Source organism: Protopterus annectens, chromosome 1.part2 (assembly GCF_019279795.1).
Source record: "Protopterus annectens isolate FY-2018-M chromosome 1.part2, PAN1.0, whole genome shotgun sequence".
NCBI classification, from domain to species: Eukaryota; Metazoa; Chordata; order Ceratodontiformes; family Protopteridae; genus Protopterus; species Protopterus annectens.
The window spans coordinates 697,473,019-697,495,579 of record NC_056727.1 but is presented as its reverse complement, the minus strand read 5'-3'; the positions used below and the strand labels follow the sequence as shown (position 1 = coordinate 697,495,579).

The 22,561-nt window shown below is 43.0% G+C and overlaps 1 protein-coding gene across 1 annotated transcript in view; it reads right to left on the bottom strand.

Moving 5' to 3' along the window:
• The window catches only part of LOC122792403 (sulfotransferase 6B1-like), a 166,889-nt gene that overhangs the window by 79,645 nt on the left and 64,683 nt on the right, over positions 1 to 22,561 (bottom strand). The window contains exon 2 of the mRNA XM_044060192.1: positions 19,180 to 19,306. Within this exon, the coding sequence (XP_043916127.1) occupies positions 19,180 to 19,306 (127 nt within the window). The remainder of the gene's footprint in view (positions 1 to 19,179; positions 19,307 to 22,561) is intronic.

Sequence of the window (22,561 nt, the reverse complement as noted above, 5' to 3'; positions counted from 1 at the left end):
AGACTTTGGCCAATTGAAGGTGATTCCAAGGGAATTGCCCAGTGATATTGTGGCTTGCAGGCTCCGTAGAAGTAGATGCTTGGAGGTGGCAGTTAGGAGCCAGTCGTCTAGGTACGGAAACACCTGGAATCCTAGACTTCTCAAGTGAGCAGTCACTACTGCCAAACATTTGGTGAACACCCTGGGGGCTATGGTGAGACCAAAGGGCAGCGCGCGGAACTGAAAATGACTGCCTCCTAGGCTGAAGCGCAAGTGTATCCTGGAAGTTTGATGTATTTTGATATGGTAATACGCGTCCTTGAGGTCTATGGAGCACATCCAAACACCTTTCTCCAACAATGGGAGAATGGTTTGTAAAGTGACCATTCAGAACTTGGACTTCTTGACTGAACGGTTTAGGTTGCTTAGGTCCAAAATAGGCCTCAAGTCCCCGGTCTTTTTTGGCACCAAAAAGAATCTTGAGTAAGTCCCTAATCCGATCTGGTCTGTGGGGACCGGTTGGATGACTCCTTTTTGCAGCAGCTTTGAAATTTCTGAGGCTGCGGTATCCCGTTGACTGGGTGGCGGGTCCGGGATTTTTTTGGACTGGGGGGGGGCAACAGAATGGGATGGAGTAACCTCCGGCGATAATTCGAAGCACCCATCGGTCCTGAGTGATCCCTTCCCAGGCCTTCAGGTGCTTCGAAAAACGACCCCCGACTGGCTCCGGAGTAACACAGTCGGGCAATCCCTCAGGGACTATGAAAAGCTGAAGAGCCACGAAAGGACTAGCGGTCTCCAGTGTTGCGAGGGCCTCTGCCGCCTCTGGGACGGCGTCTTCCTGATGAATTTCCCCCTCCTCTGCCTCTGGGGGGGGAACCTTCCTGCTGAGAGGGGTAAGACTTCTGAGATCTACGGAACCACATCTTCCCTCCTCTTTTAGCCTTGGGATAAGGCCGAAAGGGAGTGGAAAATCATGCCCCTACGGCAGTCAGAGTCTTACCCTCCTGTTCACAGCGGGTAAGTGTGTCCTTTACCTTGGGCCCAAACAGGGAGGACCCATCAAAGGGGGCGTCGGCAAATGAAGACTTGAAGGCCTCCGCGAAATGACACAGGCGGAGCCAGGCTTGTCTCCGTAGAGCAATGCCTGTACCCGCCGCTCTACTCGTCCCTTCGGCCGCATACGAAATGAGCCTCATGGACGAGTTCGAAATGAACGACATTGTAGCCAGCTGAGATCCAACCGTCTGGGCCAGCTCCTCAGGCAGGTTACCTAAGAGGGTATCAGATAGCTCCTTAATCAGATCCCTCTGAAATCTCGTAAAGTGCGTCAGGTAGTTCAAAGACCTCAGAGTAAAGGCCGCTGAACTAAGGGTGCGCTTACCGTACCGATCCATGCTCCTAGACTCCTTATTAGGAGGATGGACGGACGTAGAAGCCTCTGCTACATCTTGCTGGGTAGCAGATGCCACCACCATAGCATCCACAGCCACACCTTTCGTAAGGAACCCTCTATCTGGGGGCGCCGAGAGAAATTTGTTTGGACGAGCGGGCACCGGTTCAACAGAGTCTGGGTGTTCCCACGCCCTTCGACAGATCAAATCCAACAGCTCGTCGAAGGGCGGAGACACCCAGGAGGCGGAGGGCTGAGCCCCGAAGGCCTTCAGGAACACCGACTCATCAGCAGAGGGAGGTTTGGACTGCCAGCTGCCTCGTTGTTTTAGGGCTTCCAGGATGTCTGCAAAGGAGACATCATCAGAGGACGACTTGGGGGACCCCTCTGCATCATCGAGATCGGTGTCGGATGTCAAAGACTCGTCAGGGGAGTCAACGTGCTTCCTCTTGCACGTTCTCTTCCTGGGAGGTTCTTCCGAAGAGGCTTCAGAAGGACCTCCAGGAGGGGGAGAAACCCCAGCGGGGGTAACCTGAGGCCCAGGGGCTCCGCTGTCTACGGACAGGGGGACTGCCAACGACCCAGTCTCCAAATGTAGGGAAGGAGCTGGGGAAACTGTGGAGGTAGCCAATGAAGATTTGGCTAGAGCACTCCTCATAGCCCTGATGGCGGGACCACCAGAATCCTGGGAGGGTCCCCCCTCCGTGGCTACGACAGTGGATGGTACTCCCGCCGCCAACGCACCAAGAGGAAGACTTGGGACCGAAAGCATCAATCCCGAAGCCTCCCCCCCAGGGCCGAAGGAAGAAGTCCGTGCACTGAACTCCGACCCAAGAGCCGGAGTCGGAGCAAGGGTCAAGCCTGACCCTAACACCTCCACTGGTTCCACCAGCACCTGCTCCAACGGTGCCAAAGCTGTTGGAGGAGGAAGTACAGTAGAGGAGTGGACCATCGGCTCCGAAGCCAATTGGGCTGGAGCTGAAACCATCTTTTGGAACACCGGAGACTGGAAGAGTCGAAGTAGCACCCTGTCGATGTCTGAATCAGACATCTTGGATGATCTCGAGGATACCGATCGGGCCCGAACCGATTTCTCCATCGGCTCCGAAGGGCTCGGGGACCGGCTCCGAAATGACTCAACAATTATCGGCTCCGAGGAAACCTTCAAGGAAATTTCCCTCGGTGCCGATAAGGACTTCGGCTCCGAGGGGGAAGTGTCTGAGCCGATGACCCTTATCGGCTCCAATATCAGTGGAGCCGATGAGGGTGACCCGCCTCTCGATGCCCCAGACCTCGGCTCCGAAACCAGAGGAGTCGAGGCTGGAGGCATCGAGGCAGACCGTTCCGACCTCGGCTCCGAAGTCCGTGGAGCCGATGGAGAAGTCTGCTTAGTTTTCTTAGCCGTCGGTTCCGACTGACTGGTCGGAGCCGGCGCTTTCCTCTTTTTAGAAGGAGATGGAGAGGAAGATAAAGCCTCCTCGAAGGAAGGCTTGATTAATCCTTTGAGGATTAATTTGTTTTTCCTCTCCTGGAGGACTCTGGAGGAAAACGCATGGCATACACTGCACGATTCCTGCAGATGTTTGGCGCCAAGACAATAGACACACGAGGAGTGGTCGTCCGTTATGGACATTTTGAACCCACACCTCGTGCACTTTTTAAACCCTGAGGGTTTATGTTCTTTAGACATAATCCTGCAAAAAAAACAGACAACAACAGTAAACTTAAGGTCTGACCCACAGGAACAAATATGTATGCCACTAACTCAGAAATATTTAAACTGAAGAAAAATTTTTTTTTTTTTTTTTTTTTTTTTTTTTTTAACACACGGAATGTGAGAAAGAGAAAGGGGAAACAAGGAGGGTCAAGACCCTCTAACTCAAACGGGTACTTGACCCACACACAACCACTAAGAAGTAGTAACCACAGGGGAAGGCCCCTCTAACTTAAACAGAACCTTCTCTGACAGGAAATTATACTAAAATTTCGATCAAATTGCTAGAAACACACTCGTACACAAAGAATAGCCGTTAAAACAGCTTTTGGGTTTAAATGAAGCAAATACTGACAGGAAAAAAGACTATATATATATATATATATATATATATATAGTACTTAGCCCAGCCAATGTTGAGACCACGTCCAAGTTCTGTAAGCGGCAAACGAGATCTGGGGGATTAGTGGTGGTGCATCCTGGGATAAAGATAGCTCAGCCAATTAGAGGCCTCGCTCTATAGCATAAGCTTGCCGAGTCAGAGCCGAGGGATCAACTCCGAGCCCATCAGTCAGAATGCAGGCGAGATAGGATCACATAACATCCAAAGTTTCACTCAGAAACAAAGCATGGGCCACCTACCGAAAAACAAAAGCCCCACTTGATCAACTAAGATTCAGACAGCTAAGGAATGACACCAAAAAATCCATAACCTTAGACAAAAAGAACCACTATTACCATCTACTGCAAAAACACCAAAACAAACCTCAAAACGTCTGGGCAGGAATAAACAAACTACTCCACCCAGGCCAAACTGCCACTCTACCCCCCTCAGCTTCCCAACAAAAATCCCCAGTAGACATTGCTAATAACTTCAATAGCTTCTTCACAGAGACTATCCAGTCTCTAGCAAGCCAACTCTCTCCCAATGGCTCTAATTCTAATGTAGCCACACCCAGTACCCAAACATACTTTACCTTCCAACCTCTTCCTACTCAACTTATTCATGTCCTACTTAAGAAACTAAGACCCACCAACACTGGCTGCCGACCTCCTCCAAGCAGACTATCTGCAATAGGCTTCTGACACCATAGCCTACCCCATCTCTATCTTGATCAACAGAACTATATCTGAAGCTACTGTACCCACTATATGGAAAATCTCCTACGTCATACCTCTCCATAAAGGAGGAAGTTCCACTGAACTGTCAAACTTTAGACCCATAGCTATTCTGTTACCTCTAGCTAAAATTATGGAGAAGTGTGTACATACAGCTCATGCACTACCTCACAAACACGCTGTTGTCCAACTTTCAGCATGGCTTTAAGCCACACCACAGTACTACTTCTGCTCTCCTCTCTTTCTCCAACGTCATTAACCACAATAACAAACTATCCTCAGCACTCTTTCTTTCTAGCTCTATCCAAAGCTTTTGACATGGTTGACCACAAAATGCTTATAAATACCTTGAAGGCCTTCTCCTTAAACAACCATGCGCACTCCAATGGTTTCAATCCTACCTGCAGGGCAGGCAACAGGCAGTCCTATGGCAGGACAAGCTATCATCTCGCCTACCCATCACATTAGGGGTCCCCCAGGGCTCGATACTAGGACCCCTTCTTTTCTCCATCTTTATCAACTACCTTTAATCAGTCATCCCAGATGCTACCTGCATTCAATATGCGGATAACTCCACCTTGACTTGTTCTGACACTTCACCAGCTACTTTATTCACATTAACCCAAAATATCTTCAATACAGTGGAAAAATGGCTCTCCAATCAACATCTAATCCTAAACCCCAACAAAACTAAGTTGCTCCTCTTTTCCCCCACATGCAGGACCCCCCTGCCACACTTCAACATAACTGCTAACAATGGCACTATCATCTCCCCAGAAGCCCAAACTAAACTACAGGGTGTCATAGTTGATAACCTGAAGTTTGATGCACATATCAAACTATCAAAACCATTTATAAAAAACTTGGCTCTCTTTACAGAATCAAACCTTTCCTTACCCCACTTGCTAGAACTGCAATTGCCCATTCCCATCTGCTATTAACTCTTCCCTATGCCTCACCTCTATTCTCCAACTTTAACAAAACAGATCTTAATAAATTATCATCCTGCTATAAACACATTGCCAGATTTGCTACTGGCACAGCCTACTGGACACACCACTGTTACAACTTAAATTGCCTAGGATGGCTTGAACTGCCAAGCCTACTGCAGTTCAACCAGCTAATAGTGGCACATAAAGTCCTTTACCAACCAGAAAATACACCTGCACTAAAAAATATCAGCCCCTTAATCATCCACTAGACTCCTAGTTCAAACATACGAATCCAACTACTCAGCTGGGGACTCTGTTTGCCAACTCTGTTGTAAAAATATGGAACAGACTCCCAGCTGACTTGACCCTAGAACCCTCACTAACTCCATTCAAAAAAAACCTCAAGAAATGTCCTTGCACTAAACCCCGACTAGTGACCTCTCTTTCTTAGGGGCCTTACCTTCAACTACTTATAACTTTTTTCTACCACTCCATTTCAGGAAGGGTCAATTGTATAACTGCTGCTCAGTGTGTCTTAAACCTGAAAGCAATGTTATGTACCTTTAACTTTGAAAATAATGTTATGTTTTGTAAAGTGTTTTATAATAATGTAGTACTATATGTGCTAAATGCTGGTATTGCTTATGACTAATCTGCTTGAAACTAGTATTTACTAAATGTTCATGTGTATTATTATCTTGGAGCTTTTCTCCCTGGGCTTCTGCTGAAAATGGACATACATCCAGTTGGACTATCCCAGTCAACAAATGTAAAATAAATAAATAAAAGTAAATTAAATACAGGTTCTGCACAAATCTGGGTTTTTCCTTTGAGGTTTTGGATGTAGCTAAAGAATGCCTTATGGTTTTACCTTGACTAGGAATGCTAATTTGGATTCATAAGTAGCTTTAGAGGACTTTACAAGATGTCTTATTTACCTGTTTACTCTAGTTGCTGTTGGGGGTGGGCAGTCTGGTGTTATTGTTACCTCCAAAGAGATGATTTGTGGTCAGACCTCACCAGGAAGGGCAGCACATTTGGGGTAGTACAACGATCCTCAATGTTGGTTAGCATCACATCCAGAATGTTTGAGCCCCTTGTGTGGTTGTCAACCAGCTTGTCCAAGGCATTGGAGTTAAAGTTCAGGAACCTTCGGGTGAGAGTGTTAGTACACGTATAATTAACCCAATCAATGGATGGGTAATTAAAGTCACCCAAAACCAGGGTGTTTGGTTGTATCTTGATAGATTCAAGAAGGTCCAGGTAGGCTGAGTGGGTGTCCTGGTTCAAGAAGGTCCAGGTAGGCTGAGTGGGTGTCCTGGTTCATGGAGGGAGTCCTATAGCTGACAATGATTTGAAGAGGAGTCTTACCAACAGTTAATTACACCTGGAGTAATTCATGGGAGTCATTCTGATTAGCCAGCCTTGAGGTGTATTTGTCTTTTATGAATATTGATGCACCACCTCCCTTAGTTCTCACACCTTCAGTTTGAGGTCTGAATGTGTGGAAGGAATTGTAACGTGGGTAAGGTTGGGGTACTTTCCATAGTCTATAACCAGGTCTCCATGACTGTCCAGATGTCAGCATCTTCCAGAGTAAAGACTGCTTCCAGTAAGTGCAGTTTCAGATTTAGACTACTAGAGTTGAGCAGCATAACCAGAGTTTGTTTTTAGATGGTCTTATTACATTGGGGGTTTTGTCCTTGTGACGCTGCCTAGAAAAGGCATAATGGGGGTGGCAAGAGCCTTAGCCAGTAAACAAAATCATAGAGGTGAAAGATGAAGACCATCTCTGGTAAAGCACTGAGGTCTGTCTATCTCCATCATGTCATCCCTGGCTGACAGGTACTGGATTCCCTTAGAATGACACCAGAAACTAAGCCACTTATTGAAGTCAATCATTTTTTGTTTGTAATGAGGCATCATCCTAAAGGCTAGGGCATACTTGCCTGGAACACAAAGGAAGAGCTCAGTCATGTCTCTTTATACATAGTCCAATGAGGTGCATCTAGAGTCATTCACACCAACATGGACTATGAGTTATAACAGTACCTGCTGTTGAGACTTGAGTATGTGTGATGTGGCAGATCCTGTCACCTGACAGACAGCTGACTGTGATCTTTTCTTTATCTAGCCTGGTGAGTGGGGCATCTGTAGGTCTCACAATGGAGTTGTCTATGACGAAGATGTTTGGTTTTGTGTCTTGCCTTAACGGCTTGTCTGGCGAGACACTGATGCGTGAGCTATTATGTGTACTGTGTTTCACAGTATGTATTATGTGAAGAGTGCTTGTATTTGGGAGGTCTCTGATATTTAGGTAGGTTTCTGATGAGGACCTCCGCAAATGTAGGCATGTGTGTTGTTGGTTTGGGTGGTGAAGGAGGTGAGGAGTGCTTGCTGACAACCTGCTCAGTATCAGATGTACTGACTGGTGTGCGAGAGAGCATGGATTATAAGTTTTTAATATAGATACATCTTTCAATATTGAATTTGTGTGAACTAGAATGAGAAGGCTGTCAGTGTACATAAGGCAATTTGCTAGACTGCCTCACGATGCCCACATTGAATAAGCTGGATGCAGGAACTGTGGGAAATGTCTATACTGCAAGGTAAATCAATGTGATCAGAACAGGAAGAAGACAGGAAGGACCAGGTAAGGTAGATGGACAGGAGAAGAGAAAAGGACGGGCTAGTGAGTGGGACTTGTGATGGTACTTCAGAGGCTGCACCTAATGTTCCACCTGACACTGGAGCAGGACTGTGAGAAAACTCTGAAGGAGCTCCAACACTGTGATGAGGGAAATTTAGCAAGCAACAAGTTTGAGTCTATAACCACTAATGGTACCCACCCCTGTGCAGCAATGCACTACACGCAAACAGCGAAGCAGCTAATGCAAGGAAACCGATGAAAAACCTCAAACAGAGCCCCGAACCAATGAAAAACTCAAACTAAGCCCTGAACTCTACTTGTCCTGACATGAGGGCATGGGGGGGGGGGGGTTTCTCCAAGAAAATACATCCCGATTTTTAGTTCCAAACAGAACTGGATTCAGCTGGTCTGAATCCAATCTATACTATGGCCAACAGCACACAGAATAAAAAAGCAGAAATACTTTTTTCCTTAAATTAAATAAGAAATAGTGTAAAACCCAGCACAGCAGAACTCATCTTTTACTTAAATTAGATAAAAGCAGCATCTGGTATGAAATGCAAAGTGCACAAATGCAATAGCAAAAAACGAACTTAGCATTCAGTTCTCTTGGCTGGTTGGTGTGAACAGAGGAGCAGAGGCTGGTCGCCTAACTCTCTGGAGTCCTTTTAAGACAAACTTTGGGTCAGTTGATGGTTCATTCTTATGGAGGGCAAGGACTGTTATGGTCCTCCATTTACTTGGAATGTATCCTATTTTACGGCTATAGTTGAGTGTCCCAACTGGTCCTGATTGGGAGGCAGCCGGGGATGTTGTCACGACTTATGTAGGTGGTGTTTTTGGCTTTAGCAAGTGCTGCCAGCACCTGATCCCTGCTGATGGGTGAGGGAAGTATGTTGGAGGGGGTTTCACCTAGTGGAGCTGGGAGGAGTGGGGATGAAGTTTGAGCTGAATTTATGTACCAGTAGATTTGCTATGTGTAGATTTAATTCTCTTCAGGCTAAAATAAACAAAGCTACCAAAATCATAAATATATAATGCTGGTATGATTTCAGACCTACAAGCCATATTTTGGTATAAAAGTTATCTTTTTTTGTATATGTAGAGACAAAAATGGGATTCCATTTGTTTTATTACATTAAAATTCAAGATGCAGCTGGTTCTTTGTCTTCTCTGTAGATAGGAGCTAGGTACACTGGTGTTTTATAGACAGTTATGTCACTAATACCCACTGAACGTTTCATGAATAAAATGTTGAACCACTTTAGAGACAGAGGATTTTGAATCAATGAAAAAATAGCCCAAATCAGACAGTATTCTGGGGACATAACTTCTGATAATGCTGTATAAAGTTAAGGGGCTGAATGTAATCAATATTTACTGTTGTGTTCATAGATTAGTACTAGGCAAACTGCCCTTGTGAGCCATTTTAAGCCTAGCCAATTATCCCTTGCGAGACTCAAACCCTGCACCTTGTGTTTATAATGCAAACACCTTAACCATTAGGCCACCCAGCATTTTTCTATCTTGAGTTTTCCATGATTCGACCAAAGTTGTTCAGACATTGATGAGTATTCCTTTTGTGAATAGGGTTGCCACCTTTCTTTGTGGCCAAAACTGGACCAAAGCCACGCCCCTCACATTGTCCATAACCCCACCCATTTCTGCCCCTCTCCTGCCAATTTCTTCCCATTTTTGATGTCATCTTGATGTCATCCGGTGGGGAATGCCCTCTTTTTACCATTCCTGATGGCTTTTTTCTACCGATTTACTATGCCTTTCTGTAAAAAAAGCATAGTAAATCCACAGATTCACCAAACTCTGATAGTTTGTTTCTTTTTTGAAACAGAATATTTTGAAACAGAATACTGGAGTTTGTACAGTATTTTCTGGACTACTGGACAATCAGTTTGATTTCCGGATAGTCAAGAAACAAAAATAGATAGGTGGGAACCCTATTTGTAAATTATATTTTTTGATGTTCTCATTTTTCTGAGTTTCACTGCATATTTTGCAGTGTTTGGACAACTTTGGCACTTACATTTAGTGCGTTTTCTATGACTTCAGGATATCGACTGTCTTTTTCACAATCTAATACATAACATTTTCCAGCTTTTAATGATTCTTTGCTGTGCCAGTGTACAGTTCTGTGCATCAGCTTACTTTATTCTGGCTTCATGGAGGCTACTGTTTCTTTCTAATGCTTCATGTTTCCATATATCCCCACAGTATTTTCCATCTGACAGATATTCTGAATAACATTTAAATAGCATTTACAGTGTTTTCTGTGTGTTGTTCTGCTGTTTCCTGAAAAAAAACAACAACAACAAAAACATATTCTCTTTTCCCGCCTTTGCTGAACTAGATTAGTCCAGATTTCAGGTTTTGCTGAATGTGACTGTGACTGTGGTATAGTTCCCTGTGTTGCCAATATTCTTACTTGGATAGGAGGAAGCTTCTCTGTTCACCAGTGAGAGTGGGGAGCTTTGAGCAGCCTATCTGTCCCTGGAGGAGTGGTCTCAGCCCTGAAACTAGTAGCTTATTGGCCATTTTGGGTCAATTCCTATCTCTTTCAGTTTCCCTGCTTTAAAATCCGCATTTATGTGGTTTTGTGCCAGTATACAACTCTGCACAGCTCTTCATGGTGTCCTGCAGAGTGATACAGGCAAGAGAGAGACCCAAGAGAGACTTTTCCAGATTTAAGTACTTTTTCTCTGTTTTTTTGCTCCGACTGCCTTTTCCCACCTAAAAAGCGAATTTCTAACTGATCTGTGCTTTAAAAAGTTTAAATTGCATTTGCCTTCTGCTTTTTACAGTTTTTGCACTTGTTTTATATCAATTTAAGTAGTTTTTGTATTGTATAACTGTTGTAGGCTACACACTAAAGTACACTAGCCCGTTTATAGCATTTACAGTGTTTTCTGTGTGTTTTTCTACTGTTTCCTTAAAAAAACAAACAAAAAAAATATTCTCTTTTCCTGCCTTTGCTGAACTAGACTAGTCCAGGTTTCAGGTTTTGCTGAATTCCGGACTGTGGTATAGTTTCCTGTGTTGCCCATATCCTTACTTGGATAGGAGGAAGCTTCTCTGTTCACCAGTGAAAGTGGGGAGCTTTGAACAGCCTATCTGTCCCTGGAGGAGTGGTCTCAGCCCTGAAACTAGTAGCTTATTGGCCGTTTTGGGTCAATTCCTATCTCTTTCAGTTTCCCTCCTTTAAAACCCGGATTTGCGCGGTTTTGCATGATTTTGCGCATAGCGCTTCATCAGGCAGCACCGCTTATACGGGTTTAAACTATTCCCAGCTCCACAAAGTCTGCTCTTCACTTTTTCCCTTAGAACTGTTCTAAATCTCAAAGTAAGCACTCTATTTTCATTCTAAAGCCCTGCAGTTGCTCGTACAAGTAATCTTACAAGTAAGCACTAATAAACTAAAGCACTACACCCTCTTATACTCCCTTTAAGTACTTGGCTCCCTAATTGGTCCTTTTTGATCAGTCAAAAAGTAGTTCCTTATACTATTCTGGCATGTCCAAAAGTCAGTTTCGGGTTTACGCTCCAGTCCAGCTGGTGAATGAGGCAATGTTGCAACTGCCTTATGTACACAGACCACCCTCTCCTCCTCCCAACAAGCTCTAATATATGTGAGAGATGCAACTATATAGCCAAACTGGAGGCTCAGCTCTCTCAACCCAGTACTGACGCAGTCAGGAGGAGAAGGTAACCACACACACCAGAAATCCAGTCTCACATAGACCTATCGCAACAGCAAACCAAAAACAAACACATATTCGGAGGCTCTAAATAAAAATCTGCCCAAGCAGCAGAGACCTCCAAAGCAGACATCCAAGCAACCGCTACCAACAACAATACCCACGTATGACATAGTTCACAAAGTCAGTGTGCTACACAGTCACAGCCCTTAAGGCTAAACAACACACCTAATACACTTGTAATAGGTGACTCATTGTCAGACACACTGACGTCCCACTCACCAGGCTGAATAAGGAGAAGGTCACTGTAAGCTGCCTGTCGGGTGCCAGAATCCGCCACATAACACAAGCACTCAGGTCACTCCAAAGCAAGTACAAATATGCCTCCGTCATTGTCCATGCTGGTGTGAATGACCTGAGACATACCTCCCTGGACTACATGAAGAGACAGAGGAGCTCTCTGATCATGTAGCCCAGGCCGGTATGACCCTGACCTTGAGTAGCATCATACCCTCACCAAGAATGATGCCACAGTGTAAAGACAAAATGATCAATTTTAACAATTGGCTAAAGTATTGGTGTCACTCAAAGGGGATCCTGTGTCTGTCAGCCTGGGATGACATGCTCGACAAGCCACGTTGCTTCACTAGGGACGGCTTGCACCTGTCACCCCTGGGCTTTCGAATACTGGCTAAGGCTCTTGCCACCCCCATACTGCCTTTTTTAGGTAAGGCTCAAAAGACAAACCCACCTCCATAGACAACACAAGGAAAAAGAAACTAAGGGTAATGCTGCTCAACGCCAGAAGTCTAAACCTCAAGATGCACACACTTGAGGCTCTCCTCAATATGTAGAATATCGATATCTGTGCAGTAACAGAAACCTGGTTTATGGCTCCCGAGAGCACCCCAGCACTACTGGGTTATACCTCATATCATGCTTTTCGGCCCCAAACCTTGGACCGGACCACAAAAGGAGGGGGAGTATGCATGTTCATCAAAGATACCCACACCTCCAGGTTAGTGGCACTGCACGAAGCATCGGAGACCATCCATGTGCAACTAACAGTGGGCAAAACTGCCTTTCAGTTTGTAGCCTGCTACAGACCACCCTCCCAAACTCCGGAACCCCACTCGGCTTTCCTGAGAACACTGGAGAATATGAGGGTCTCTCCAAACACCATTATATTGGGTGACTTCAACTACCCAAACAGACTGGGAGCACTACAAGCCCCAACACCCTCGCCCAACGGTTCTCAAATGCTATGGAACAACTGGTCACTACTCCCACAAGAGGGGAAAACATACTGGACCTGATCATCACCAACATGGGGACTCTATGTTCCATACCAGAGGTATACCCCTCATTGGTAAGATCTGACCATAAATTAATCTCACTGGACATCTATATCCCGTCCCCACCCCCAGCCAAGGAAACCACGGTGAAGAACTTCTCAAAAGCAAACTTCACACTTCTCAAAACCGAGGTGGAATCCTTCAAAGCCCCCGGGCCAGTGGAAAATACGGCCCAAACCGCAGAATCCTTTACAAAATCCTTTACAAACGCATTCTATGGACACCGACAGGAATGCATGGATTGTGCTATCCCAAATAAAACCAAGACTCACTCCTCCTAAGGCAGGAGACCTGTCTGGTGGACCCCAGCCATAAATAAGCTATACAACAGAAGGAGGAAGCTACTACATGGTAGAGCAAAATCCCGAAAAGGGAAGGCATCTCTGATCAGTACTAGCAAGAAACTACGATCCCTCATAAAATCATCTAAGGCCTGCTTCAAAAGAAAAATTGCACAAGACGCTAAAGAAAATCACAAGGCCGTCTTTAGTTATGTCAGGAACCTGGGTGGCAACTCCCAGTTATGCTCTGAGTTAGTGCAAAAATGACAAAAAATACACTGAACCCACAGACATTGCAAACATCCTGGCAGACAGGTTCAGTGCAAACTCCCCCCTTCCTCCCCAAAAGAGCAAATGTCTATCCCAACAGAGTGTAGCCTCCCTGACATCACAGATGCACAGGTGAGAGCTGCCCTCTCCAAAGCAAAAAACACAGCATCAATGGGACCGGACAGTAATGCGGGCTGCGTCTTACACGAGCTCCAAGAAGAAATTAACCCTCACAAAGTCACTGTTCAATCTCAGCCTTACTACAGGATATGTACCCAAGGAATGGCGTACAGCAACAGTGGTCCCACTCCACAAAGGTGGTGCCACAACGGACCCGGAAATTATCGCCCTATAAGCCTGACTAGCCTGGTCTGCAAAGCTATGGAGCGTATCATCATGGAACTCAAACAAAGACATTGGGAACCTCCAAACACTGGATCCTACCCAATTCGGCTTTGTTAAGGGCAGATCTTGCCTCTTGAACCTGGTCAACTTCTTTGAAACAGTCACCAAGGCCACAGATGAAGGGAAGGTAGTCCACACAGCCTACCTGGACCTCGCAAAAGCCTTCAACACAATATCCCACTCGGGCATCATAAATAAGCTCACCAGCTTAAATATCAACCCCTATGTCACAAGATGGGTTGCAGACTGGCTCAGGGATAGAACCCACATGGTCAGAATTGCAGGTGCCATGTCAGACTCTAAACCAGTTACAAGTGGTGTCCCACAAGGCTCAGTCCTGGGACTTCTCTTGTTCGGTATATATTTCTCCGAGGTACAGGCTAACACGGGAGGACTATGGCTGACCAAGTTCGCAAATGACTGCAAACTGGGTGCCATAATCGACTCGCCGACTGACAAGCATCCTCCAAAAGGGTCTCACAGAGATGGATAACTGGTGCCAGAGCCATGGCCTAAAGCTAAATGCCAAAAAGTGCATAGTCATCCCCTTTGGGAAAAACAAAGTGCCCACAAATTACCACATAGGTGGTAATCCATTAAGTACGGAAGTAGTAATTAGGGATTTGGGGACTCAAGTAGGTAGCAATCTCTCCTTTGACAATCATGTTGCCAAATTGGTTAGAAAGACCTTCTATATAGCCCACCTTATCATGAAAGGGTTCACATCTAGATCAAGAGAGGTCACTGTGTCCCTCTACTCATCACTCATCAGGCCCATAATTGAATACAATGCCCCATTTGGGATGTACCTTACCTGACACCTGCAGCAACTAGAAAGACCCCAAAAGTACCTCACCAAGAGGATCAAGGGACTCAAACAGATGCCCTACGCAGTTAGGCTAAAGAAACTCCAGGGACTTAAACCTCAGCACAGAAATAAACAGGACATGCTGGAGGGACAGATTCATATCCCAGAGGCTCCCCTCACTCTGGAACAAAATCCCAATCCATGTTAGGCAGAGCCCCTCAATGACCCTCTTCAAGAGAAATCTTGACGAGTGGATGGGAGATCATAGGTTTACCCCTGGGATCTCTTCTGTGTCCCTACTAGACAGAGGCACAGTAAACTAACCTTAAAAGGGCTATCTTCTGTGACCTACTATACAGAGGCACAGTCAACTAATCTAAAAGGGTGGCGAACGCCAAACACACTCTGGCTAGGCTTATAAATGCCCTAGGGAAGATAGCCTAGTATCAACCTATGAACCTATGAACAATCTACATTAACCTTTTCTTTCCTTGCCAATGTTCTCTAATAGTTGTTTGCACAGTTCATGGAATTTCAGGACATTTAGTTCACTGTTGTAACCATGTTTGGTTTTAACATTGTTACAGTCCTCCATATTAGTAGGAAGGATTCCACTACATCTGGAAAAGTGCACATTGCTTGTAGCTTCATTCAGAGAAAAACAAGCTATTTGAAAGGGAGTGAAAAAAACAACAAAATTTGCATGGGGGAAGTCCACACATCTTCCATGTGGTTGATTTGCTTGCCTCACCATTCTCTGTATACTAACTGCAGGATCTCAACCTCAAAGATGTTTGAAAAGCCTAAAACTGAGTTACTGGAGGCATACTAATACAAACCACACTGGGAGGAATTCTCAACCGAAAACAGTGACTGATGAGGTGAAGTTCAGGGAAATGCACGATTAAACCATGTCCAGATTACATGCGACCACGAGCCGGATGTTTACAGGGACTACAACCTCACGTTAAGTTATATACTGTTACAAAGTAACAGACTGAGGCTAATAAGTGTTTCAATGTTTTACACACCGATGCATTAAATATTTTATGATCAGCCATATGTTCTGTTAGTTTTTAGATATTTGGCTTTTTGACTTTGGTCATTCTCTGCATGTGATCCTTTGGCATTAGGCATTTAGCTGGTCTCTATTTGAACTACTGTGCATTGAATAAAAAGAACATTAATTAATACTTTTCCTGTTATGTTTATTGTGTGCTCTGTATCTTATCTGTACTTTGTGTAACAGTGTTTTCTATGTTCATTACAGTGGTTATCAGTTATCTGTGACTCCATTTGCTTTGTTGTCCACGTCATAGATTAAAAAGGGATCAGCTGGGCTGGTCTCCCTATAATTTTAACACGCATTAGGTAACTAAGCAAATCAAGTAAATATGGATCAAGGTAAAACACAAAGAGAATGAAATGGAGATGTTTTCTGATGGTGATATGAATGCCAGTATATATCTGCCAAACGGGAATCCTGCACCCTCTTATACCAGTCCCTTATCCATTGCAACTCAAAACTACGGGTGTAGTTTAGATGTGGCATCTAAGCCTGCACTAACAGCCACATTTATATCTGCTTTCATTAGTTATTTATTCTTCTTTTGTTAACTGCGTGGGTGAGCTGGTCTACTGACCCCTTTCAGTGATGACTCTGGAATAACAGCAACATAAAATGGTTTGAAACAGCATTCAAAGTATATGTAACAAGTCATTTAGAAATAAAACTAAAATCATATGTACAAATATATACACACGTGCACATTCAGTATTATAGCTTCATACGTTCTAGGGCTAGCTAGACTTGTGGGCCATTTTAAGCCTAGCCAATTTCCCTTTTTGTGCTTGAAATAACCTACCCCATTTCTTATAGATTGGCCTTACCCATCCCATGATTGATAATTATATATTACCCCTAATGAGAATAGCAGGGATCATATCATAGATAATTTGAGGGGAGACATGCATGGGATAAAGCATTTGTCCATTAGTAGCATTTATTGACTTTTGATTACCGGGAAAGTCCGACTAGGTAGAAGCCCATTTTCATTGGAGGCCCAGGGAGAAAAGCTCCAAATTATTATAAAACATTTTAAGAACAATAATTTTACAATCTCCAAAAACAAAACAAAAACATCTGCAGTTAAATTATAACAAAATTAGATACAATATAAAAAGATTGGTTAAGAACTGATACAAGTTATATGACAATCATTTAATATTTAAAGAAATTTTAGACAATTTGTAGAGAAATTAAAGGTAAGTTAGTCTAATACAAACAGGAATTGCAATATGACGCAAGGGAAAAACATGTTTATGGTATATTTAGAGAGAAAGTCAGGGAAGAGAATTTGATAGAAGTAAAGGGAGAGTAAGGAGTTATAAGGAATGAAAAGGTACTGTTTCACAGTTAGGACTATAGTTTATCCTGGTTTTGAGCATGAAGAGAGCCAGATTTTAGAGTAAGTCTTTCAGAGTGGTTTTTAAAGATGGGATGCAGGGTAATGACCTGAAGGATGTAGGTAAAGACTTTCAGGACTTCGCAACCTTGTATGACAGCAGACAATGCCCATGAGATTTGATAGGTTTGTAGACAGGAGTTTCTGTTCACGGGACCGAAATAACTGGGAAAATAGTTGTGTAGAATGTTTTTTTAGTGCTGCACATGTCGATCGATGCTGGCTAATTTCATAGGTAGTAAGAAGCTGTGTATATGTTAGTTGATGTAGCAGTTCTTACCAATTTAGGCTTTTTAGTGCTATACAGTGGTGGGTTCTGAAAGGAGTATTTACTGCAAATTTAGCAACTTTGTTATATCATTGCTCAGGTTTTAATTTTTGTGAAGCATGGAGGTTAGTGGGGATGGGAGCACCATAAAGAAGTGTGGTGAAGAATAAGTAGTCGCAAGTGTAGTTTTAGTTGCAAAGGTGAGAAAGTTTTTGATGAGTTTTTCTCAGACAATTTTGTATATGCAGGTCGAATCCACTGGCTCCAGCTAGGAGTTTGGATATGGTCTCAACAAGGTTAAGTATGCAACACCTGTGCACTGGGTAACTGGTAAGAGTGAAACAATGCCCTGGGGTGTGCACAGGGTATGATATGAACCTGCAACTCAAGATCCCATCAAATGCTAAATATCTAAAGTGTAAACCATGGTATAGGGCAACAATGGCAACCACCCTTAGCATGGATCAACATAACCTGGTGCGTATGAGGTTAGACCTTGGGTTGAGATAACATGACATCAAGTGCCACCAGGTGACTCTGCCCAGGATCAGACCAGATGACATGTTCCTGCCAGTCAAAAACAGGCAGTGCCTACAATCTTGGAATGCATCTCTATAGTAGAAGCTGGGATTGTGCCTACTGGTGGCATCAACTCACTGTATATAGCACATGACTGTTATAGTCTGGAGCCCTTGTTACTACAGTCTGAATTTAACACTTTCTGGACTACAGGGCCACTTTTCAAATGTGCTTTCTTCTGTGCATCATTCCTTGTGATGGTGTTTTGGTCAAGGCTTGGGACTTTGCAGTGACCTCTCTTACTGATCCTCAAAGAAGGAGCTTTCAAACACAGTCCTCCTGATGGTAAAATAGGCCAAATCTCATCTTCTCCCTCTGGCATCTGCTTGTGGAACAGCTGGACCACTCTTATTTAAAGAAGCGTTTCACATCATGCATCTTCCTGACACAGTAAAGGTGTGCATGGGTGGGTCTTGGTTTGTAATCGGATAAGTCACAAATGGCGGTCTCGACACTGAACCCAGGAACTTTCAAAGTTCAGAATCAAGATCAGTGCTTTGCATGTGACAGAAAAGAACAGACAGTCTTAGGGGCAGGGTGTAATACCACTACTGTGCCAAAACTAAGTGCAATCACTACCTCCAAGAGTGAGGTTATCTGAGAAAATGCCACACTTAGAGATGAAGCAATGCAGACATACAGTAAACATTATTACATCAGAAGTTGTTACATGCACATATGGTAATATTCTGAATATTGTCACTTTCTTTGCTAGAACATTTGTTCCCTTTTCATTTTGTCTACATGTCTGATGTTAAATGCTTGATCTTTTATACAAGCCAACATTTTGCTCTCTTAAAAGGAATTTGTACACAATGGCTTACAAAAAGTGTGCATGTAGTTACAGCCATAGCTGCAGACACTCTGCACTAATAGGACCATATGGCTTTCCACAGTGACAATGTTTTCTTGATACTTGCAGTCACTGTTTTTACAGATTATGATCTACTAAAAATTTCTTCTGTACCTTTCTCCTCATTATAAATAATTACTAATATGGGACCTGAATAATTGGATGGGTTTTTGTAAATTCACGCTGGAAATGACTGGTATATTCCTCCTGCAGTAGTGAGGTACAATGTAGGATGTAAACTGGCAAAGCATAATGGTGATGAGATTCAGTAGCCTTGAATTTGCTAGGATTTCTTTGATTCCAGATGAAGAAAGAAAAACACACATGAGACACCGAAGAAAAGCATCACTTTGCAAGAAGCTAAGATATAACCAAGTAACAATGGTACATTCACTGACCTTCTCCTGCCATGAACTTTGGGAAGAATTCATCCCAGCCATTGTAGCTGACAAGTCCAGGGTTGGTTTGGTGGAAGTGGTAATAGGATACAGCGGTATCTTTTGGGTTCCGAAATACCAGAATCAGCTACAATAAGCAAATGAAAACAAATGCAGTACAATTACTTCAATGCTCCAACAAGGAAAAGCAGAAAGTTATGCAACTTCTAAACAAGGACAATAAGTAATCTTATCTGATATATTGGATATGGTATTCTGTGACTGAAAGGAGTCTGTGGAAAAGCCCATCAACGTAGTTATATAAATAAAAGTCACTCACTCACTCTGCAGTAACCTGCAACTAGATGCATTCAGCTTTTCAAAGCTTTCCTTGTCAAGAGGGGTATAAAAATACAAGAGGTATATATATATATATATATATATATATATATATATATATATATATATATATATATAATTACCTCAATAGATTTCCACTAAAACTGTTGGCTAGTAGGTACAGACATAGTTTGCTACTACACTCATGTATTCTCTCACATAACTTTACTCCATATCTCTTTGCACTTTTACTTAGGACTTCACTAGTACCCAAGACATCTTCTTTCATAATACTATTACTGAAACAATTGAAGCATATTTCCTCTTATAGGCACCTAACTCTGGACTGGTTAGAGAATTCTGCTCCTACTTGCCATCAGAATGGAAAGATGATCTAACCATAATTGTATAATGCTAGCCACTCTAAAGCCTACAGCTTGTATATGACCGCCTTTGCTACAAACCTGGATCTCCATTAAAGATACTTCACAAACATTGGTTGATAAAGTCAGGAGGCTTTACAACTTTGTGTTATCACAGTATTATTACCTTAGCATAAACTGCCTTCAAGAATTGCCTGAATTCAAATGTTTGCACCCTTGTATAGTAAAACCAGCAATTACATTCAAGTTAAATACAGCAGACTTCCAGTAAAAATTCACTTCTTCTTTCGGCTTTTCCCGGTTAGGGGTCACCACAGCGGATCACTTGTCCACTCATGATTGGCAGTGGAGTTTTAGGGTGTCGAGTTGCCAGCCAGGCGCCCAACCTTCCACAGAAGGCACACATATGCATGCACTCATGCCTAGGGCCAATTTAGAGTGTCCAATCCACCTGCAGCATGTCTTTGGGATGTGGGAGGAAACCGGAGCACCTGGAAGAAACCCACGCGACCACAGGGAGGACATGCAGACTCTGCACAGAAGGCACCCCAGCCAAGGATCAAACTAGAGAACCTCTTTCTGTGAGGCGGCAACGCTAACCGCTGCACCACCGTGGCCGCCCATGCTTAAAAGACTATTAATACTCATGACCACAAGAATCAAGGTTTTAATGATAAATCCCATTTTTAGCTTTTCAACATACTGCTTAATATGTTGTCTTTTCCATTACATCAAACATACTTTATTTTAAAGTAGAAACATTTCTTCCACGTACTTAAAATGCTTAGATGTATTGGTGTAATAATTTTTTTATTAAATGTGCATCTCAAATGTTATTGTATCCTTTTTTTTTTTATATGAGGAGGCTTTATTAGTCATGTATTTAAACATATTTGAACATCTTATCAGTGTTTGTTACTGATACAGGATGCCTTTGTTATATACTCTTTCATCAAGTTACTGTCACTTTATCTGGCAAGTTTTTTAGGCACAGGTAGTTCAAGGAGAACTCTAAGATGTGTTTCAATTAATCAATTGATGATCCACCCTACCTTTTGGCTATTCGCCATTGGAGAATTTGAATTAATTGAATAATTGGAATGTGTTTAAGTAAGATGGTTTGTTCCCTAGTCTTTGATCTGAAGAAGCGTAGTAATACGCGAAAGCGCTCATCCACAGTTTTATTCTAATAAAAGATTTTGGTTTTTACAACTGCTGCTGCCGTTCTTGTGCCTGAGACTGTACGTGTTTTGTTGCTCCTAGTTATTGTATCCTTGTTTTGAAGGGATACAAATCAATCAATTGACAGCACTTTTATCAAGTGCTGAATGATCAAAGCAAAGGAAAGAAACAACTTCATTGAAACTCAAAGGTCATTTTTTTATTGCAGAGGGCAAGCTACACTGTCGATTGAGAAAAAAGAAAACTCCACGACTGGCAAAAGTTATTGTGTTTGTTTTTGCTCGATCACTTGGCACTCCATAAAAGTGCTGTTGATCAAATGACAGGGACCTTGTTTTGAAGTATTCCCTAACAGAACATATTACAATCAGATAAAATGCAATAAAGAGCTTGTTCTGTGACATACCCTAGACTTGGAAATTCTTTTACCTGCCCGTTGCTTATTTAAGATAGATCGCACAAGGAGCCAGTGAGGTAGTCAGTCTGTAATATACTAGCTAATGACAGCTTACAACATGTCTCCTGCCTTATCCTAGACTGTGCGATTACCTATCTTGGCTGATGTTAATGTGCCTAAAACATTACCCTAGCATGCATCCACATGCCTGCATTCTCCTTAAATAACAACGCTGAAGAAACAGTAAGTCTTTACAAGTAACATCTTGACTAAGTTCATTATTTTGGGTGACTTTACTAGTAATATCAAGACTAAGACTATAGGTGACCTGAACATGGTAGGGAATTATTCTATGAGCTACACTGAGAACTCAGACTTCGGTCATTCACATTTGTTCAATGTGCAATGTTTACTGCGAAAATTGATAAGATATCTGGTACAGAGAGCCCCTTAGTCTGGATTGTTACTTTTGTACATGGGCATATCACTGCAGTAAGTATAATGGTGTCCACTTTAAATGACCGCTTTCACCCAAATTTGCTGTGTGGTGCCTGGGTAACATTTAGAAAATAAAACACTACTCTCTCAAAACATGAAGTGCTTCAATACTTTTTACTTCATTGCTACTTACTGGATAGCCTTACGTCTCCTCCGCCTCAACATGGTAGTTAAATTTCTTAATTTAGTCGTACTCTCTGTTCATATTAGGTTCACAGATAAATACTAAACTTACAGTGTAAGTTTTTTTCAAGATGATTAGTAACGTCACTCAATGGTATTACGACTTTGTTAGTTTCCTCATAGTAACTAGTATGGTACAATGTACCCCAGGAGTGTTACGGGATCCCATCCATTCATCAAGTCTGGTATTACAGGTTGCAAAGGTATTACCCTGCTATGCAAAGGCAGTCAGTTCCAGAAGATGGGGATGCATTGGCTTTAGTACCACTCATTCCATCAAGTGTTAATAATGAGGTGAAGGTTTTAGGCTTTAGAAAAGGTGTTTAGTATACTTCTGGTTCTAAGGAGGTGGAGCATATAAAAAAATATGGGGTCTCTCAAAGCACAAAAACCCAATCAGTACTTACCCAAAGGAGCCTAT